Consider the following 22,810-nt stretch of genomic DNA (forward strand, 5'->3'; position numbering starts at 1 on the left):
CACGGAGTGGGCACGATGGTATCTGGACTGTTATTGACAGATTTAGCAAGCAAGCTCATTTCATTCCAGTGAAGAAAATAGTCAAGCCAGATCATTTCGCGAGACTGTTCATTGCCCAGATATTCAGATTACATGGCATGCCTCAGACAATAGTCTCTGACAGAGATCCCCAATTCATGAGTTTGTTTTGGAAGGTTATTTGGGAGAACATTGGCACACGATTGCAGTTCTTGTCATCTTTCCACCCGTAGACAGATGGGCAATCTAAGATTGCAAATTCAATCGTATTGGATTATTGAAGTCTTACATTTTGATCAGAAGACTCAATGGGAAAAGTTTTTGCCCTTGGTGGAATTTGCCTACAATAACATGATCCACTCTTCGATGAGGAAAGCGCCATTTGAGATTATTGAAGGTGCTACGAAGGTTCGACCCTTCCTAAGCACGAAAGGTAAGATTTTTTGAAGCCGACCGGTTCACGAGGGACTTTGACTTGGTCCGGCGGGAGGCTTTAGAGAAATCTCAAGATAGACATAAGAAGGCAGCAGATCGACATGGTCGGGACTTGAAATTAAAGAAGAACGATTGGGTGCTCTTACATTTTGAGAAGGCATGCCTAAGAAAACGAAAAGGAAAGGAGCGGCTTTTTCCAAAGCTTAGCATGAGATACTATGGACCTTTCCAGATAAAAGAAAAGATAGATGATGTCTCCTTTAGACTGAAGCTGCCCAATACTCGAGAATTCACAATGCTTTTCATGTGAGTCTCTTGAAGCCTTTTAAAGGCAATGTGCCCGATGATGGGGAGCCAAATGAGCAAACTGAAGTGGAGGAAAGCGAGGAGATACTCATTCCAGAACGAATACTGGCACATAAAGATAGAAAGATTAAAGGTAAAGTGATTAGGCGGTTCTTGGTTAAATTCAAGGACTATCCTGCATTGGATGCAAAGTGAATGGAGGAGGAGGACCTAGCAGATACTCCTCAGATTGTGGAACTTTACCTTGAAGCATTCGGTTTAGTATAGTCTCTGATAGAACCCCAATTTCAACATGGGCGAATCTAGTGCAGCGGGTTTGCACAAGAGGGGAGTCACTCCGCTCCTTTGTCAACAGATTCCCCAGATTTTTGATAAAGAGTCACTGATGTCCCTTTGGGTTTCAGGGATACTGCTAAGCTGACAAGCCTGACAGTATTCTGCTGTATGACTTTATGAACTAGAATTCCCGAAAATGAAAATGTACTGATTTGATTTGTACTTGACTTGTTGGAGTGCAGGAACTGAAAGACGAAATGACTGCAGCATTTCGGTCTCATAAATCTCTATAGACATGATTGCAATAAAGATTAGTTAATCGGGCATCTGTGAGGTCCCGACTGGATCTAGATGCGATTGCTAAATACGTTGCCGATTAATCATGGTCTAAGATTTGGAATGATTTTGAATGTGATTTGTCACGTGATGTCATGTGATGTCCTGTGATGTGACTATCGATTCGTACCTGTGCTAGATGTGTTGTGCCCAGTGCATCGGTACTAACAGTCAGTGTCTCCTAGGAAATTTATGGCCTCTGTTTGTTTTGCAGGCGTAATCGAGGGCGATTACAATGCTTTCAAGAGGGGGGTATGTCACAAATGGGTGACGTGGCAACAGACCCCGGACACACACTGACACGTGGCAGCATACGAACCCCCGCATATTGCGTTGGCTGGTTGCCATGGTGTAACAGACTTGGACACTCCAAGTCGAGATTCCACCGCGACACCACAAGAATAAACTTCAAAACAATTCACAGTTCACAATTGATTCGACACTGGCCCCGGCGGAGTTCCATGCTTAGAGATATTGACCCCAAAGACTGGCGCCCCTTTTGGGTATTTCTTTTTGTATTAATCTAAGTTAAAGTACAAGAGTGCGGGAGGCTCTCACTCTCAGACTCTGTGTCTAGATGCTCTCAAAAGTGGGAAGCCTGCCCACTTCTTTAAAGGGTTTACAAGGGATGTGTAACAGACTTGGACGCTCCAAGTCAAGAATCTACCGCAACAGCACCAACCACTTACAAACAATTCACAATTTAATTCGACACTAGCCCGGCGGAGTTCCGTGCCTAGAGATATTGGCCCCAAAGACTGGCGCCCCTTTCAGTATTTCTTTTTATATTAATCTGAGTTCAAAGTAGAAGAGTGCGGGCAGGCGCTCACACTCAAACTCTGCATCCAAATGCTCTCAGTTGTGAGAAGCCAACTCACGTCTTTAAAGGTTACAAGGGATGCCAAAAGCAAAGCCCAAAAGCTGAAAATCAAAAGCTTCCTGAAAATAAAGCAAAAGACCTCTCTCTCTCTCTCTCTCTCTCTCTCTCTCTCTCTCTCTCTCTCTCTCTCTCTCTCAATAGAAATAAAGCAAAGAGGCTTTCTCTCTCTTAGGCTTTAATACAATAAAGCAAAAGCTGGGTGTCTCTCTCTTGCAATTTGCGTAGAAAAGCAAGGCCCAAAAGCTGTCCAAATCTGCCGCAATATGCGCCGCAAATCACGGAATTCCGTACTGCTTTCCACGTGGCAGCCTTTCCGCGTTTTACGCTGCAGCCATCCAGTCAACATTTCAGGGTTAGGGATTCAGCAAAATTAGGGTTTTTGAATTTAGGGTTAGGGTTTCAACAAAATTAGGGTTTTTTATTTTAGGGCTTGAGTTTCCTGCAGAGCGGGTAGCCACGTCATCACTTTGTGACATACCCCCTTCTTGAAAGCATTGTAATCGCCCTCGATTACGCCTACAAAACAGACAGAGGCTATAAACCGTCTTAGCAGACACTGACTGTTAGTACCTACGTACTAGGGACACACATCTAGCACATGTACCAGTCGACAGTCACATCACACGACATCATCACAAGACATCACAAGACATCACATGACATTAAACATTCATTCAGATCTTAGAGCATTATTTATCGGCAATGTAGCTAGCAATCGCATCTAGAAGATTCAGTCAGGACCTCATCGATGCCCGATTGACTAACCCCTATTGCAACCATTCTATTCGAGATCAATTAGACCGAAATGCTGTAGTCATTTCATCTATCAGTTCTTGCACTTAAAAACAAGTCAAGAACAAATTAGTTTCATATTCCGGAATTCCATTTCATAAAGTCAAACAGCAGAATACTGTAAGCTCTCAGTATCCCTGGAGCTCACAGAGACATCAGTGACTCTAGTATCCTAAAAATCAAGGCATCTTTTGACAAAACGTAAGAGCACCCAATGATCCTCCTTCAAATTCAAATCGCGACGATGGCGATCCGCTGCCTTTCCTGTCGTTCTTGAGATTTCTGCAAAGCCTCGCGGACCTTGGCAAAAGCCGTGTCTAAGTCGCGCGTATACTCATCAGCTTTAAAAATCTTATCTTTCGTGCTTAGGAAGGGTGGAACCTTCGCAGCACCTTCAACAATCTCAAATGGCGCCTTCCCCGTCGAAGAGTATCGTGTTGTTGTAGGCAAATTCCACCAAAGGTAGATACTTTTACAATTGAGTCTTCTGATCTGAGATATAAGACATCAATAAATCCAAAACCGCTGAATTAAAAATCTCAGATTGCCCGTCAGTCTGCAGGTGGAACGATGACGAGAACTGCAACCGCATGCCAATGTTCTCCCAAATTGCCTTCCAAAACAAACTTGTAAATCTGGGGTCCCTGTCGAAGACAATCGTCTCAGGCATGCCATGTCATCTGAAGATTTGGGCCACAAACAGTCTCGCTAAGTGATTCAGCTTAACTGTTTTCTTCACTGGAATGAAATGAGCCTGCTTGCTAAATCTGTCAATAACAATCCAGATACCATCGTGACCACTCTATGTTCTCGGGAGATCAAAAATGAAATCCATTGCAATACTTTCCCAGGAGCGGGTGGGTATGGGCAAAGGCTGTAACAATCCCTGTGCTTTATGCCTGTCAAACTTGACCTTCTCGCATACCAAGCAACTGCGCACAAACTCTTCCACATCCTTCATGAGTCTCGGCCAAAAGAAGTATCTCTCTACCCCTTTCATGGTGGTCGCAATGCCACGATGACCCGTAAAAGGTGGACAATGGCATTCAGTCATAGCCTTTTCCCTCAACGGCTATGTAACGCACAACATGGTTTTCCTCATCAAGTAGCCATCCCGAATGGAATATCCCACTACTGTCTCCCCATCCCGTATCCGTGTCAAAACGTCTGCAAAATCCGGATATGTGGCATACTAGTCGACCATATCCTCAAACCTCCTATGATGTATCGCGGAAATAGCCAACGCCTTCCGAGACAAAGCATCTGCCTCCACATTCTTCTGTCCCTGAACATGGACAATCTGGAAGTGAAAGTGTGACAAGCAGTTCGCCCACCGCATCTACTTTTCCAATATTTGCTTCTGTGACAAGAAGTAGCTCAAACTCTGATGGTCCGTAAAGACAGTAAAATCCGCTCCGAGTAAGTAATGCCGCCACCGAGTAAGAGCATGGATAACTGCCAAAAGCTCTTTCTCATAAATCTGTGCTGTCAATTCCGGCTTTGAGAACAATCGGATCTCGTAAGCAATGAAATGGCCTTCTTGCATTAAGACCGCACCCAGACTACAACCAATAGCATCACAATATACTTCAAATGACTTCTGCAAGTCTGGCAAAGTCAAAACTGGTCCCGTAGTCAATTTCTCTTTCGAAGTCTGAATGGCAGTCACCTTTGTGGGTCCCCACGAGAAAGGGACTCCTTTCTCTGTCAACACATGCAAAGGGGAAGCAACCTCTGCAAACTTCCGAATGAACCGCCCGTAGTAAAAACACAATCCCAAGAAGCTTCTAACTTCATGGACATTCTTCAAATCGGGCCAATCACGGATAGTCTATATCTTCGCCAGATCCATCTGCACTCCTGCTACTGAGAGACAGTGTCCCAAAAAGTGTAACTCTGGTAGGAAAAGTTTTCTTTGCATTAATCACTAACTTGTGATCTCGTAATGCATGAAAGACCTGAAGCAGATGATCTCTATGTTCTCCCTCATTCTTGGAGAAAACAATGATATCGTCAAAGAAAGTGCCAACAAATAGCCTGTACTCTCGAAAAATCCTATCCATCCTCCGGTTAAATGTCGCAAGAGCATTGGTTAGGCCAAACGGCATCACCAAAAACTCAAATAACCCAAAAGTCGTCCGAAAGGCTGTCTTGTAGACATCTCCCGGCGCGATTCTGATCTGATGATATCCACTCTTCAGATCAATCCTGCTAAAACACGAGGATCCCTGTAATCTGCCAAGTATATCATCGATCCTAGGAATCGGAAATCTGTTCTTGACGGTGATTTTGTTGAGAGCTCTATAATCGATGCACATTCTCCAAGGTCCGTCTTTCTTCAAAACCAACAACACTAGAGAGCAATACGGTGAAGTACTAGGCTGGACAAGACCCTTTTCCAAGAGGTCTTTCACTTGGTTCATAATCTCTTCGTTCTGTGCGCGGCTCACATGGTAAGGTGGCCAATTCGGTGGTGTGCTTCTAGGAATCAGATCAATAGTATGATCTTCAAGACGAGCAGGTGGTAACTCGCCTGGCAGGCCCTCTGAGAAGCAATCGGCATGAGAGTGGAGAATCTTGGCGCTCTTTATCAAGTTTAGACATATTTGTCCTATCCCCATCACTCAACTCTTTCATAAAGGTCAAGTAAACAATGACTGGATTTCATTAACTTTGAAATAGCCGAAGCCGATACAATAGGGACAGACTCGCCCTTAAGTTTATTGTCAAGTACAATGGTTCTACCCTTCTCTGTAGTCAATGTCGCTTTCCTCGCACGATAGTCGACCACGGCGTTGTTCTTGTGGTACCAGGGAATTCCCAAGAGAACATCACAACCTTCCAAAGGCGTTATGTAGAAGTCTTCATGCCCCAAATACCCCTGACAATGCAACCGAAGTTTGCCAATGATACGTGTAATGGCTACGTTCCTGCCGGGTGCCGCTAGAACAGCCTCCGCAAGTGGTCCCATCCGACCGGGAGTGATCTCGAGCCGCGCCCCCAATTCCAGTGAAATGAAGTTGGCCTTGGCTCCTCCATCAAAAAGGATCAGGGCCTCTTGGTCTTTCACTTTGCCCCAAGCTCGGCAAAGTTTTGTACTCTCGTCCATCGTGCTAGGATCGGTACCCACGCAATCCGGAACCAGTCTTGTTTTCATCTTGCCTTTTCTTCCACGTTCCTCAACTGCTCTCGAACTCTCAGGCCTTTCGTCGTCCTTGTCATTCTGTCCTTTATGTGCCTTTTTAGGGCACTTCGCAAAGATATGTCCAGTTTCCCCGCATCCAAAGCACTTCCCTTCCCTGATGAAGCGAGCTCTCTCCTGAGGAGTAAGCTTGGGTCGTGCATCTTTCTTTTCTAATTGCTCTTCCTCTTTCTACTTTCATTTGTCAAAGTTTGTTCAGCTCTTTGTGTCATGATCTAATCGGCGGGGTAAGTCAGACTGCCAGAGTGGATGGAAAAACCCCGTTTCGCATGACTCATCAACTCCTGAATAGAAGCTAACTTATGTTCCAAGCAGTGATCTCGGATCTCTGCAGGTAGACCCAAGGTAAACCCGCTCAATTTGCTCCTTGAACGAGATCTTCTTAAATGAAGAGGCGGGTAGAAAAGAGCTCCAGCATCTCTCGCAATAAGCGTCCACTATATCTTTCTTGGTCATCCGAAGATGGTTCCAAGCAGCTCGTATATCGCGGTCATACTCTCGAGTCAGCCAAGAAGAAATGAAAAGCTTCTTAAATTTCAGCCATTTAACTGGTGCAGTCTTGTTTAAAAGAAGCGTGGACCACCAAGTTCGAGCATTCCCCTTAAAGTAAGAGGCAGCTCTCCGAATCCTAGAGTGCTTTGAGTAGCGTTGTCCCGCGAAAGCGATGACAAACTGTTCTACAAAAGACAAAGCCTTTGAAGCATCTCTATAACCAGAAAAAGTGTCAAATTTAATTGACTATCCACCTTCCTTAAACTCTCGGACTTTCTTGCTTTTGTCTTCCAAAAAGTCATACTTTTCTAAAATTCTTCTTCTTTGCATAAAAGTTGTTGTCGTCAAAGTCTGAACTGTCTGTAGAGGAGTCCTCTGTAGAACTGTCACTAACGGGGCGAGATTTAGACTTCTTTGTCTTTTTCTTGCCCTTTCTGAAGCGTTGCTTCTTGCTTCGCTTTTTGCCTTTTCGGTCTTCTTCGCTCGAGTCACATGAGCTAGAAGAACTGTCAGAAGAAGAAGAAGAAGAAGAAGAACTGGGTACTCCTTCAAATCGAACACGCTTCTTCTGTTTCTTTGCCTTTTCAAATGTCAACTCACGACCCAAATAGTCCGGGAAGTCAGTGCCTTTCTTCTGCTTTTTGCCGTGCTTTTTAGATTTGTTCTGCGTGTCAAAAAGCTGAGCAATTCGTGCATCAACCACCTCTTCTAATTTTTTCTCTGTATATTTCCTGTGAGCAGAAGGTTTCTTGAGAGCGAATTTTCGGGGTGGTTCTGTGGTTTTCTGCCACTGCGCGTTGCACCTCCTAGAAAGAAGTCTCGCTCATATATTTTGCAAACTTTGGATCCTCCGCAAAATTGAGCATCATCTTTGTTGCATCGCCAATCAATTGACGACGCTCCATCTCTCGACGCTCCACTTGAGTAGGCCGAGACGGGCCATACTCCTTGTTGGAATCTTCGTTGTGATCCCTTCCCGCATCTCCGGATGCAGAGGGAGTCGACTGATCCTTGCCTGAAGCCATAGGTACCGCAGAAAAGAAATTGAGATCGGATTTCCCGTAGAAGATAAATCGATCGTGCTCTGATACCACTGTAACAGACTTGGACACTCCAAGTCAAGAATCTACCGCGACAGCACCAAATAACCACTTCAAAACAGTTCACAGTTCACAGTTCACAATTTAATTCGACACTCGCCCGGAGGAGTTCCGTGCTTAGAGATATTGGCCCCAAAGACTGGCGGCCCTTTCGGTATTTCTTTTTATATTAATCTGAGTTTAAAGTACAAGAGTGCGGGCAGGTGCTCACACTCAGACTCTGTGTCCAAATGCTCTCAGTTGTGAGAAGCCAACCCGCGTATTTAAAGGTTACAAGGAATGCCAAAAGCAGAGCCCAAAAGCTGAAAATCAAAAGCTTCCTGAAAATAAAACAGAAGACTTCTCTCTCTCTCTCTCTCTCTCTCTCTCTCTCTCTCTCTCTCTCTCTCTCTCGCTTAATAGCAATAAAGCAAAGAGGCTTTCTCTCTCTTAGGCTTTAATAAAATAAAGCAAAAGCTCGGTGTCTCTCTCTCTTGCAATTTGCGTAGAAAAGCAAGGCCCAAAACCTGTTCAAATCTGCCGCAATATGCGCCGCAACTCACGGAATTCCGTACTGCTTTCCACGTGGCAACCTTCCACGTTTAACGCTGCAGCCAGCCAGTCAGCATTCCACGGTTACGGTTTCAACAAAATTAGGGTTTCTGATTTTAGGGTTAGGGTTTCCTGCAGAGCGGACAGCCACATTATCACTTTGTGACAGGATGCCAAAAGCAGAGCCCCAAAAGCTGAAAATTAAAAGTTGTCCCAAAAATAAAACTATCTTTTTATTTCTCTCTCTCAAGCCCCTTTGATAGGCAAAATAAAGCAAGGCTTTAAAAGCTCTCTCTCTCTGCTTTGGCGTAGCCTTTTTGTGCAGCCTAGAATTGGCCCAAAAGCTGTCGTGCTGCCACGTGGCTGGCTGTCCGCGAAATGCGCCGCCTTTTCAGCCGTGATACCCGGAGAACGTACGGCAGCGCCACGTCAGCGTTTCAGCAGGATTGTCCATGCCTAGGTTTAGGTATGTGTGTACAAGGCAGCCACGTCACCCTGTTTGTGACATACCCCCCTCTTGAAAGCATTGTAATCGCCCTCGATTACACCTGCAAAACAGACAAAAGCCATAAACTGTCTTAGCAGACATTGACTGTTAGTACCGACGCACTAGGAACACACATCTAGCACATGTACCAATCGACAGTCACATCACACGACATCACATGACAAAAAACATTCAACATTCATTCGGATCTCAGACCATCATTTATCGGCAATGCGATTAGCACCGCATCTAAATCCACTCCGGACCTCATAGATGCCCGATTGAATAATCCCTATTGCAACCATGTCTATCAAGATCATTTAGACCAAAATGCTGCAGTCATTTCGTCTATCAGTTCCTACACTTAAACAAGTCAAGGACAAATCAGTTTCATATTATCCGGAATTCCATTTCATAAAGTCATACAGCTGAATACTGTCAGCTCTCAGTATCCCTGAAGCTCAAAGAGACAACAATGACTCTAGTATCAAAAATCGAGGCATCTGTTGACAAAGGAGCGGAGTAACTCCCCTCTTGTGCAAACCCACTGCACCATATATACGGCCAAGCTGAATTCGGAGTTTCATTTGGAATAGGCTATGCTAAACCAAAAGCTTCAAGGTAAAGTTTCACAATCTGAGGAGTATCTGTTAGGTCCTCCTCCTCCATCCACTTCGCATCCAATGCAAGATAGTTCTTGAATTTAACCAAGAACTGCCTTCTCACTTTACCCTTATTCTTTCTGTCCTTATGTGCCAATATCTGTTCTGGAACAAGGATCTCCTCGTTTTCTTCCACTTCGGGTTGCTCATCAGGCTCCCCATCTTCAGGCACATCGCCTTTAAAAGGCTTCAGGAGACTCACATGAAAAGCATTGTGAATCCTCCATGTGTCGAGCAGCTTCAGTCAGAAGGAGACATCATTTATCTTTTCGGAGATCTGGAAAGGTCCGTCCTTTCCTTTTTTCTTTCTTAGGCGTGCCTTCTCAAAACGTAAGAGCACCCAATTATGTTCCTTCAATTTCAAATTGCGACGATGGCGATCTGCTGCCTTTTTCTGTCTTTCCTGAGATTTCTGCAAAGCCTCGCGGACCTTGGCAAAAGCCGTGTCCAAGTCGCACGTGCACTCATCGGCTTCAAAAATCTTATCTTTCGTGCTTCAGAAGGGTGGAACCTACATAGCACCTTCAATAATCTCAAATGGCGCTTTCCCCGTCAAAGAGTGTATCGTGTTGTTGTAGGCAAATTCCACCAAAGGTAGATACTTTTCCCATTGAGTCTTTTGATCCGAGATGTAAGACTTCAATAAATCTAAAACCACTAAATTGGCAATCTCAGATTGCCCGTCAGTCTGCGGGTGGGAAAGATGACGAGAACTGCAACCACGTGCCAATGTTCTCCCAAATTGTCTTCCAAAACAAACTCGTGAATCTGGGGTCCCTGTCGAAGACAATCGTCTCGGGCATGCCATATAATCTGAAGATCAGGGTCACAAACCGTCTCGCTAAGTGATCCGGCTTGATTGTTTTCTTCACTGGAATGAAATGAGCTTGCTTGCTAAATCTGTCAAGAACAGTCCAGATACCATCGTTACCACTCTGTGTTCTCGGGAGATCAAAAATGAAATCCATTGCAATACTTTCCCAAGGGCGGGTGGGTATGGGCAAAGGCTGTAACAAGCCCTATGCTTTATGCCTGTCAAACTGAACCTTCTGGCATACCAAGCAACTACGCACAAACTCTTCCACATCCTTCTCGAGTCTCAGCTAATGAGTCTCGGCCAAGAGAAGTATCTCTCTACCCCTTTCAAGGTGGTAGCAATGCCGCGGTGACCCGTAAAAGGTGGACAGTGGCATTCGGTCATAATCTTTTTCCTCAACGGCTGTGTAACGCACAACATGGTTTTCCTCATCAAGTAGCCCTCCCAAATGGAATATCCCGCTATTGTCTCCCTATCCCGTATCCGTGTGAAAATATTTGCAAAATCTGTATCTGTGGCATGCTAATGGACCATATCCTCGAAGCTCCTATGATGTATCGCGGAAATAGCCAGAACCAACAGCTTCCGAGACAAAGCATTTGCCACCAAATTCTTTTGTCCCTGAACATGGACAATCTGGAAGTGAAACTATGACAAGATGTTTGCCCACCGCATCTGCTTTTCCGATAGCTGCTTCTGTAACAAGAAGTAGCGTAAACTCTAATGGTCGGTAAAGACAGTAAAATCCGCTCCAAGTAGGTAATGCCGCCACTGAGTAAGAGCATGCATAACTGCCAAAAGCTCTTTCTCATAAATCTGTGCTATCAATTCCGGCCTTGAGAACAATCGGCTCTCGTAATCAATGACATGGCCTTCTTGCATTAAGACCGCACCCAGACTACCACCAATAGCATCACAATATACTTCAAATGACTTCTGCAAGTATGGCAAAGTCAAAACTGGTCTCGTAGTCAATTTCTCTTTCAATGTCTGAAAGGCAGTCAAGTCACCTCTGTGGGTCCCGACTTCCCACGAGAAAGGGACTCCTTTCTGTGTCAAGATATGCAAAGGGAAAGCAACCTCTGCAAACTTTCGAATGAACCGCCTGTAGTACGAACACAATCCCAAGAAGCTTCTAACTTCATGGACATTCTTCATCGGGCCAGTCACAGATAGTCTCTATCTTGGCCGGGTCCATATGTACTCCTGCTACTACAGAGACAATGTGTCCCAAAAAGTGCATCTCTGGTAAGAAAAATTCACCTTTCTTTACATTAATCACTAACTTGTGATCTCGTAATGCCTAAAAGACCTGAAGCAGATGTTCTCTATGTTTTGCCTCATCCTTGGAGAAAACAATGATGTCGTCAAAGAAAGTGCCAACAAATAGTATGTACTCTCGAGAAATCCTGTCCATCATCCAATTAAATGTCGCAGGAGCATTGGTTAGGCCAAAAGACATCACCAAAAACTCAAATAACCCAAAAGTTGTCCGAAAGGTTGTCGTGTAGACATCTCCTGGCGCGATTTGGATCTGATGATATCCCCTTTTCAAGTCGATCTTGCTAAAGCACGAGGATCCCTATAATCGGTCAAGTATATCATCGATTCTAGGAATCAGAAATCTGTTCTTGATGGTGATTTTGTTGAGGGCTCTATAATCGATGCACATTCTCCAAGATCCGTCTTTCTTCAAAACCAACAACACTGGAGAGCAGTACGGTGAAGTACTAGGCTGGACAAGACCCTTTTCCAAGAGGTCTTTTGCTTAATTCATAATCTCTTCATTTTGAGCTTGGCTCACACGGTAAGGTGGCCGGTTTGGTGGTGTGCTTCCAGGTATCAGATCAATGGTATGATCCTTAGGACGAGCGGGTGGTAACTCACCTGGCACGCCCTCTGAGAAGCAATCGGCATGAGTGTGGAGGAAATCTTGGCGTTCTTTATTAAGTTCAGACATATTTGTCCTATTCTCATCATTCATCTCTCTCAAAAAGATTGAGTAAACAAACAGACTAAACTACATTAATTTTGAAATGGCCGAAGCCGATACAATAGGGACAGACTCGCCCTTAAGTTTTACATCAAGTACAATGGTTCTGCCCTTCTCTGTAGTCAAAATCGCTTTTCTCGCCCGATAGTCGACCACGGCGTTGTTCTTGTGGTACCAGGGAATTCCCAAGAGGACATCACAACCTTCCAAAGGCATTATGTAGAAGTCCTCATGCCCCAAATACCCCTGACAATGCAACCGAAGTTTGCCAATGACAAGTGTAATGGCTACGTCCCTATCGGGTGCCGCTAGAACTGCCTCTGCTAGTGGTCCCATCTGGTCGGGTGTGATCTCGAGCCACGCCGCCAATTCAAGTGAAATGAAGTTGGCCTTAGCTCCTCCATCAAAGAAGATCAGGGATGCTTGGTCTTTTACTTTGCCCCAAGCTCAGCAAAGTTCTGTACTCTCGTCCATCATCTTGCCTTTTCGTCCACGTTTCTCAGCTGCTCTCGAACTCTCAGGCCTTTCATCGTCCTTGTCGTTCTGTTCTTTCGGTGCCTTTTTAGGGCACGTCGCGGAGATATGCCCAGTTTCCCCGCATCCAAAGCACTTCCCCTCCTTGATGTAGAGAGCTCTCTCTTGAGGAGTGAGTTTGGGTCATGCATCCTTTTCTTTCTTTTTTGGGTTGCTCTTCCTCTTTCTACTTTCATTTTTCAAAGTCTATTCGGCCCTTTCATGATTTCATATGTGGGGTAGGTCAAAATGCCTGAGTGAATGGCAAAACCCAGTTTTGCATGACTCATCAGCTCCTGAATGGAAGCTGACTTTTGTTCTAAACAGTGATATCGGATCTCTGTAGGAAGACCCAAGGTAAACCTTTCAATCTGTTCTTTGAACGAGATCTTCTCAAATGAAGAGGCGGGTAGAAAAGAGCTCCAGAATCTCTCGCAATAAGCGTTCACTGTATCCTTCTTGGTCATCCGAAGATGGTTCCAAGCAATTCGTATGTCGCGTTCATACTCTTGAGTCAGCCAAGAAGAAATAAAAAGCCTTTTGAATTTCAACCATTTAACTGGCGCTATCTTGTTTAATAGAAGCGTGGACCACTAAGTTGGAGCATTTCCCTTAGAGTAAGAGGTAGCCCTCCAAATCTTGGAGTGCTCTGAGTAACGCCCTCCTGAGAAAGCTATGTCAAACTGCTGTATAAAAGACAGCATCTCTATATCCAGAAAATGTGTCAAATTTAATTGACTGTCCACCTTCCTTAAACTCTCGGACTTTCTTGCTTTTATCTTCCAGAAAGTCATACTTGTTGGCTTAATAGAATTTTTCTTCTTTGAATAAAAGTTGCTTTCGTCAGAGTTCGAACTATCTGAAGACGAGTCCTCTGTAGAACTGTCAACCATTGGGCGCGATTTAGGCTTCTTTGCTTATTTCTTGCCCTTTCCGAAGCTTTGCTTTTTGCTTCGCTTTCTGCTTTTTCTGTCTTCTTCGCTCGAGTCAGAAGAGCTAGAAGAACTATCAAAAGAAGAAGAAGAAGAAGAACTAGGTACTCCTTCAAATCGAACACGCTTCTTTTGTTTTCTTGCCGACGCAAATGTAGAGTGACGACCCAAATAACCCGGGAAGTCGGTTCTTTTCTTCTGCTTTTTGTCGGGCTTTTCTACTTTGTTTTGTGCGTCAAAAGCTGAGCAATTCGTGCATCAACCACCTCTACTAATTCTTGCTCTGTATACATCCTTGGAGTAGGAGGTTTCTTCTGGGCTGGTTTGAGGGGTGGTTCTGTGGTCTGCCGCCACTGTGCATGCACCTCGTCGAAGGAGGTCTGGCTCATTAATTTTGCAAATTTCGGATCCTTCCCAAAATTTAGCATCATCTTTGTTGCATCGCCGATCAATCGTCGACGCTCCATCTCTTCGATCTCCGCTTGAGTAGGCCGAGGCGAGGCATACTCCTTGCGTGAATCTTCGTTGTGATCTCTTCCCGCATCTTCAGAATTTCGCATCCTTCACAAATTTAGCATCATCTTTGTTGCATCGCCAATCAATCGTCGACGCTCCATCTCTTCGATCTCCGCCTGAGTAGGCTGAGGCGGCCATACTCGCGTGAATCTTCGTTGTGATCTCTTCCCGCACCTCCGGATGCAGAGGAAGTCGATTGATCTTTGTCTGAAGCCATAGGTGCCGCGTAAAAAGAATCGGATTTCCCGAAGAAGACAAATCCGTCGTGCTTTGATACCACTGTAATAGGCTTGGACACTCCAAGTCGAGATTCCACCGCGACACCACAAGAATACACTTCAAAACAGTTCACAGTTCACAATTGATTTGACAATGGCCCAGCAAGTTCCGTGCCTAGAGATATTGGCCCCAACGACTGACACCCCTTTTGGTATTTCTTTTTGTATTAATCTGTTGCAAAAATACAAGCGAGTGGGAGGCTCTCACTCTCAGACTGCGTCCAGATGCTCCCAAAAGTGGGAGGCCTGCCCACTTATTTAAAGGGTTTACAAGGGATGCCAAAAGCAGAGCCCCAAAAGCTGAAAATTAAAAGTTGTCCCAAAAATAAAGCTATCTTTTTATCTCTCTCTCAAGCCCCTTTGATAGGCAAAATAAAGCAAGGCTTTTAAAAGCTCTCTCTCTCTCTGCTTTTGCGTAGCCTTTTTGCGCAGCCTAAAATGGCCAAAAAGCTGCCGTGCTGCCACGTGGCTGGCTGTCCGCAAAATGCGCTGCCTTTTCAGCCGTGAAACCCGAAGACTGTACGGCAGCACCACGTCAGCGTTTCAGCAGGACTGTCCATGGCTAGGTTTAGGTATGTGTGTGCAAGGCAGCCACGTCACCCTGTTTGCGACAGTGGCCACTGTACGGATTTTGTGGTGCAAAAAGCGGAGCTGCTGACGTGGCGTATGCATACAACATTCCCTGCTTTTACGCTGGCTGAGTTCACTGGCTGATTTTAGCTCTGCTTTTGGGCCTATTGCTTTTACATTAAAAGCTTTTAAACTACTGCTTTTGGGGCTCTGCTTTTGGGCATCCCTTGTACCAATAAATAAGCGGGCTAGGTCTCACTTCTCGGAGCATCTAGACGCAGAGTCTGAGAGTGAGTACCTACCCTCTCTCTTGTACTTTGAACACAGATTAATACAAAAAGAAATACGGAAAGGGGCGCCAATCTTTGGGGCAAATATCTCTAGGCACGGAACTACGCCGGGCCGAGTCGACTCAAGTGTGAATTGTGAATTGCTTTGGAGTGAATCTCTGCTGTGTCGCTATAGAATCTTGACTTGGGGTGTCCAAGTTTGTTACATAATGTGTGGAAAATAAGGGAAAAGGAGGAGGAAAATAGCGTGAGCAACGGGCAGCAGCGCAGGGGGAAGAGGAAGAGGTCGTAGCGGCCGCTACGGGCCTCATATGGTCCCCACCAAGAAGGCAAGTTTGCTCAGCTCCTCAGGGCGACCCTTTTCGGTTCTAGCCTTGCGGCATCTCGCGCTCCTCCCAAGACCGGCTGCCACGTCATCGAGGCCGCTCCCATGCCACGTCAGTCACGGCACTGTGACTGTCGTGGAGAGGCAAAAAGAGAAAAAAGGAGGGGATTTTTTTAGGGGAAGTAGGGTACTGCAGAAGGAGAAGGAACGTGAAGGGGAGAACGAAAGGAAGGCAAGGAGGAGGGGATTTTTTAAGGGGAAGTAGGTATTGCAGAAGGAGAAGGAACGTGAAGGGGAGAACGAAAGGAAGGCAAGGAGGAGGGCAAGAGCAGGAAAGAGGAGTTTGCTCGAGAGAGACGACGAGGCTCTCTTGAGCTTGCAAGGCGAGAAAAGGAATTTCTCTTGCTCTCTCTCTCTGTCTCTCTCTCTAGAGCTCTCAACGAAGAGGAAGGACATCAGAAGCTCTCTCAAGCTTGGAGCCCACCGATAAAGCACGCGAAATCAAGAGAGGGATTTTTCTTGGCGGGGCTCTCAGACCTCAAGACGGTCATTCCCATGGAGATTAGACAATACAGGGTGGAATTCAAGGTTATCTCGATCTCCTTTGACAAATAAGGGAAGCAAGGAGAGATATAACTCTCTCATAATTAGCATCGGTTCATCGAGCAAAGGAAACAATTATTTTTCTACCGTAAAGCAAGATAGGAGGAATTGAGACCGACCAAGAAGGGTGTGAAAAAAAGGGATGTGCTCTGCAAGATAGAGAGCACGCAAACTTTGACCGAGCAGTGAGCGGAAGGGAAAATTTTGGGAAAAGATAAGCAAGGGAGATGTACAGGGTGGAATGTTCTTGGCGATTACACATTGGCTCCATCAGGTTGGGGTTTTTTGATTAGGGGTTTGCAAATCAACAGGCATACCGATGGCAACGTATGCAACCGATTTGTATCAGGGGTTTCAGATATAAAGTTAATGCAAGCATTTGTTGATTGCCAGCGTCTTTTAAGTGTCGATATCCTGTCTCGGTTTATTTTTAGCCATTAATTTTGTTCAGATCTGTGATATTCTTCCGCAATTGCTCTCTAAGTGTCACTATATCTTCCTTTTAGCACCAAATCAATCCTAACCGCACTCATTTCGCTTGGTCTTCACCCCGGTTGCTTCTCCGTCTACAGCCATAAGCCCGGCGCTTTCCCGGTCGACCTCGGAGACGTGCGCACTCCAACAGCGTTGTTCTTATGGTACCAAGGGACTCCTAGGAGGACGTCACAACCTTCCAAGGGCATTATGTAGAAGTCCTCGTGCCCTAAATACCCCTGACAATGCAACCGAAGTTTGCCAATGACAGGTGTATGGCTATGTCCTGTCCGGGTGCCGCTAGAATTGCCTCTGCTTGTGGTCCCATCCTGTCGGGTGTAATCTTGAGCCGCGCCGCCAATTCAGGTGAAATGAAGTTGGCCTTGGCTCCTCCATTGAAGAAAATCAGGGCTTCTTGATCTTTCACTTTGCCCCAATTTCGGCAAAGTTCTGTACTTTCGTCAATCAGGCTTGGGTCAGTACCCATGCAATCTGGTACCAGTCCTCTTTCATAATGCCTTTTCTGCCACGTTCCTCTACTGCTCTAGAACTCTCTGGCATGTCTTCAGTATGTTCTTGTTGTGCCTTTTTGGGGCACTTTGTGGAGATGTGCTCATGTTCCCTGCAACCAAAACACTTCCCCTCTCTGATATAATTGGCCCTCTCTCGAAGAGTGAGACAGGGTCGTGTATCCTTATCCTTCTTGCAAGGTACGTAGTATTCGGTACGTGTTCAGTACGTACTGTACGTTGTACCGTATGGATTGGGCCATAAGGTACGTAAAATTCGTAGTATAGTTTTTAAAAGCTAAAAATGCAAAGAATTTCAAATTTATATACAACCTATCTAGTTTAAAAACACTGCACAATACTTAAACATAGCCACAACTTTCAAAAAACACTTAAAATCACCCCACAAGTGATGTAACCGCTAGATAACTTTGCAACACAATTAACGCACACTTCAAAGTTGAATACAAAACTTACAATCTTTCGCGAGGTCAGGACTCTAGAGTGCCTCCTTGCAGACTCCAAACACAAAGGGAGGGAGGGAGAAAGAACCGTATCGGTGGCGGCAAATCCTTCCTTGGTCTCTGTGCAGACACTGTGCAGAGACTCTGTTCTACTCTTTGGTTCTCTGTTGTGATAATAACCAGTATAGGATAGGTGGACTTATTAAAGGCCTCGCCCAACCAGTCCGACCACGGGGAATAGGCACCGTCGGCGAAATTTATTTATTTTTTTCCGAGGTTTTTTTTTTTTTTTTTTTTTAGTACGTACGGAATCGTACGAACGTACAGTACGGTACGAAACCAGACCGTACGTACGTACGGAAACAACCTTGCCTTCTTGTCTTGGGAACTCTTTTTCTTTCTACTTTCATTGTTGGAGGTCTATCGTGTTCTCTGAGTTAAAATCTCATCAGTAGGGTAAGTCAAATTTCCCGAATGTATCAAGAAACCCCGTTTCGCATGACCTATTAATTCTTGAATAGAATTTGACTTTTGTTCAAGGCAGTAGTCTCGGATCTCTGTAGGGAGTCCGCCACAAAATCGCTCAATCTGTTCCTTAAAAGAGACCTTCTTAAATAAAGAGGTTGGTAGAAAAGAGTCCCAAAATTTCTCGCAATAAGCGTCCAAAGAATCTCCCTTGGTCATCCGAAGATGATTCCAAGCGGTTCGTATATCTCGTTCGTACTCCCGAATCAACCAAGAAGATATAAAGAGCCTTTTGAATTTCAACCACATGACTGGAGCTTCCTTCCTTAGAAGAAGAGTGGACCACCATGTTCGAGCATTGCCTTTAAGAAAAGATGCAGCCCTCCTAATCTTGGAGTGCTCTGAGTAATGCCCTCCAAAGAAAGCTATGTCAAACTGCTAAACCCTCGGAGCATCTCGGAACCCAGAAAAGGATTCAAATTTAATCGACTGTCCAACTTCTTTGAATTCTTTTGCTTTCTTGCTTTTGTCTTCGAGGAAGTCATATTGGTTGGCTCTGTAAAAATGCTTCGTCTTTGCATAAAATATATGGTCATCGGAATTTGAACTAAGGATGACTCCTCTGTAGAACTATCTTAAACTGAGCGGAACTTGGGTTTCTTTGCCTTTTTCTTGTCTTTTCCGAAGCTTTGCTTTTTGCTTCACTTTTTGCCTTTTCTATCCTCCTCGTTCAAATCAGAAGAGCTAGAAGAACTGTCAGAAGAAGAGGAAGAAGACGAATTGGGTAGTCCTTCAAAACATACTCGCTTCTTCTGCTTTCTTGCAGATGCAAAAGAAGATTGACGGCCCAAATAACCAGGATAGTCAGTCCCCTTCTTGCGCTTTTTCACTTGCTTTTTGGATTGATTGTTCGCGTCCCAAAGCTGACTAATTTGAGTCTCAACCACCTCTTATTGTTCTTGTTCTGTAAATATCCTCGGAGAAGGAGGTTTCTTGATTGCCGGTTTTGTGGCTTTCTGCCACTGAGTGTGCACTTCTGCGATGGATTGCTGAGACAAATTTTGCAAATTGAGGATCCTTTGCAAATTTAATCATCTACTTTGTGCACTCGTCAACCTGCTGTCGACGTTCCATCTCTTGAAGTTCATACTGAGTAGGCCGAGGTGGCCCGTACTCTTCCTCTAATAATTCAATTGAATCTTCTTCGTGATCTCCTCCCGCATCAGCAGATGCAGAAGAAGTGGACTGATTCTTGTTGGAATCAGTAAGTGACGCAAGAAAAGGATTGGATTTCCCGGTAGAAAACAAATCGGCCGTGCTCTGATACCACTATAACAAACTTGGACACCCCAAGTCAAGATACCGCGACACAGAGATTCACTTTAAAACAGCTCACAAGAGACGACACGGCCCGGCGTAGTTCCGTGCCAAGAGGTATTGGCCCCAAAGACTGGCGTCCCTTTCGGTATTTCTTTTTATATTAATCTGTGTGCAAAGTACAAGAGCCCGCGGGTGCTCACTCTCAATCTCTGCATCTAGATGCCCAAAGAAGTGAGCCCCTGAGGCTTATTTATTCTTACAAGGGATGCCCAAAAGCAGAGCCCCAAAATCTTTTACTCAAAAACTTCTCAAACTCAAAACTAATTGTAACCAAAAGCTGCCAGCATTGATTGCGGAGATCCGTACGTACTGTCACGTCAGCAGACCAGCACGTTTTGCGAAAATTTTGCCACGCCAACAGTCAACGGAAATTGCAGACGTCCGTACACCTGGCCACGTCAACCTGTTGGCGCATTTCACGGGAGTTTGCCAGCAGCGTGTGTGTGTCCGGGGACCTGCCACGTCACCAGTTTGTGACACTAATTCCGAAGCCTATGCAGAGGGTTATAAGTGAGGCTTTTATTTTAAAGAACAATGAAGCAAGAAATTGCGTCTACCATGCAAGCAAGATACTCTAACTAGTGAAACTTAAACACTAATTGCACTCAAAAAAGCAAAGCGCAATCTTCTCCTCATCTAATCACCAAAGGGTAGTAGAGTGCGCTCATGCCCAAGTGGTGATTAGAGTGTAAGATTATTATCAATCTACGATACTCATGCAATGAGGATTGGATGTGATCGATTAAGCTAATAATGAAAAATAGAATGGATTAGTAGGCCTAGGTGTGAACCATCAGCTCTGATACCACATGAAAGGGAATGTCATTATGACAAAGACGTACAGATTAGAGAGAGAGAGAGAGAGAGAGAGATTGACACTAAAGGAAGTAGCAAATCATGAGTAGATTAATGACAAACTAAAATGCAAATGGTGGATACAAAGTGGGCTCTAATGATGGCTAATAAAAGAATATGAGTTGGATACAAAGTGTGTAGCTTAAGCTTCTTTTATAGAGTTGGGAGAGAGTGACATAAGTAGTGATGTCAAATGTATATGCTTCTGATGTAGAGGGGGTTCTCACTAGTCGGTGGTGCGAACATTGTGCTTCTATGGTGAAAACAAACCGGAAAAATGATCTCAATTGCTAGCTGTTGACTTTTTGTTGGAGCTTTTTGGCTTCCATGTTAACTCCTGCCACATCAATAGAGTAAGTTATGTCCTCAAAATCTACCACGTTATCACCTGTGCCAATATATCACGCGGCTCGCCCAAGACTTATTGCAGTGACGTAATCAACACAGTGATTTACATCTTCAACCAAATGCCAACTCTCCATATGAAGCCTTCAAAGGTATTAAGCTGTCAATCTCCTAGTTCAGAGTTTAGAATGGCCCTTACAACCAATCAGGGCATTGCATAGCGGCTTGACCACTCGCAAAATGTTCAAGGGCGTTTCAACTATTAAAAAAAAATGCTACTAAACGAAGGATTTTCCTAAAAGTACAGAGTTGAGTTGCTCTCCTTGCTTCTGTAGGAAGGGGTTGTAAAAACTTCTAGAAGAGATGCTCTTGCAACAAGAGAAGATTGTGTAAAATCTCCTTCATTTCTTTTGTTTCATTGTCTTGACCTCACGTGATGCTAGCTGAGTGCCTTGCAATGCAGTCTAACCGTGACCACCTTCATTAGCTCAATGAAATCATGATACAAACCTGGTCGAGGGTAAGGTGCAATAGGCCTTATTTTGTGAGCTCTAGATAGGAACGAGAAGGTACCGATTTTTCAATAGCATCCTTCTCAGATAGATGTTGGTTCTGGCGGAACAGAGAGCGGCACTCGTCCTGCAAAATACACAAACAATACAATCGAACATCGCTCTGCGCGCGCGCGCGCACACACACACAGACACAGAGAGAGAGAGAGAGAGAAAGAGAACCAAGATGTAGCGCTTCTCTTCGGCTGGACCTGGCCAAGTGCGAGACGATCGTATGAGCTTTCTGTAGAGAGAGAGCGCACGCGACCGAGTTGCTTGCGTCGCCATTGCTCGCATGGATTCAATTTTTGAAGCCACTTTCAAATGAACCAGGGTGAATGGTCTTTGTCTATGTCTAATACCTATCGATTTTTTTTTGTCTATGTCTAATACCTATCGATTTTGAGAATGCTGGCAGCACAATTTTCCACGTGGAAGAAGAACAACCTTGGAGCTAAATTCAGCACGACTCTCTTATTGATGCCTCTGAGCCTCTGCCTTGAGAACCCTTTACTACTCTCGTGTTGAAGGCAAAGATGCCTCTAAGGCTCTGCCTCGAGAACCCTCTCCCAAATCCGCTCTTATGCCCGCTTGCTCTCCCCCAAGGCTCTGCATGCCCATAAACTCTCCAACCTCCACCTTCGACAGCATCGCCAAGAAGGCGGCAATAAAGGCTACACAAGCAAACATAGAGAGCAAGAGAATAAGTTCGATTTTGAGAATACTGGCAGCACAATTTTCCACATGGAAGACAACGAAAAATAAACAATGAATAAACGCAAGCAAAATTGGAGCTAAATTCAGCACGACTCTCCTGTTGAAGGTGAAGATGCCTCTGAGGCTTTGCCTCGAGAACCCTCTACAACTCTCTTGTTGAAGGTGAAGATGCCTCTAAGCCTCATCCGAGAGTAGGATTTGTCCCTCAGGGGTAGGGCCAGAAAGCTCTAGTCTGTTTTCAGTAGATGCGAAGTGAGGGTCTCTCTCTAGATGCAAGCATGCATCTTGAAGGCATGCGGCTCTAGTCAGAGGCTCATGTCATGCTTGGCACTGCCTTGGTCGATATGTATACCCAAATGTGGTGTGCTTCAAAAAGCACAAAAAGTGCTTGAGGAGCTTCTTGTTTGGAATGTCGTCTCTTGGAATGCACTAATTGCAGGATATGCACAACAGGCGCACGCCAGAAAGCTCTGAGTTGTTTTTAGCAAGTGCGAAGATAGGGCCTTTCTCCAAACTCTATCACCTACACATGCATCTTGAACGCATGTGGCTCTATGCAAGATGCTCTCAAAAAGAGATGTCATGCTTGGCACTGACTTGGTCGATATGCATGCCAAATGTGGTGCACTTCAGAAAGCACAAAAAGTGCTTGAGGCGCTCACTATTCGAAACAGCGTGAATTGAAGGAGCAGGGAT

The 22,810-nt window shown here is 44.9% G+C and overlaps 1 protein-coding gene across 1 annotated transcript in view; it reads right to left on the minus strand.

Annotated features, from left to right (window-relative positions):
• The window catches only part of LOC147458558 (uncharacterized), a 55,809-nt gene extending 34,070 nt beyond the window's left edge, over window positions 1-21,739 (minus strand). The window contains exons 1-2 of the mRNA XM_086513213.1: window positions 21,581-21,739; window positions 21,420-21,485 (exon numbers count right to left, since the gene is read on the minus strand). Coding sequence (XP_086369339.1) covers window positions 21,420-21,485; window positions 21,581-21,694 — 180 coding nt within the window. The 5' untranslated portion in view covers window positions 21,695-21,739. The remainder of the gene's footprint in view (window positions 1-21,419; window positions 21,486-21,580) is intronic.
• Window positions 21,740-22,810: the final 1,071 nt, after the last annotated feature.

This window comes from Adiantum capillus-veneris, chromosome 5, assembly GCF_014529385.1.
Source record: "Adiantum capillus-veneris isolate H3 chromosome 5, ASM1452938v2, whole genome shotgun sequence".
Taxonomy (NCBI): domain Eukaryota; kingdom Viridiplantae; phylum Streptophyta; class Polypodiopsida; order Polypodiales; family Pteridaceae; genus Adiantum; species Adiantum capillus-veneris.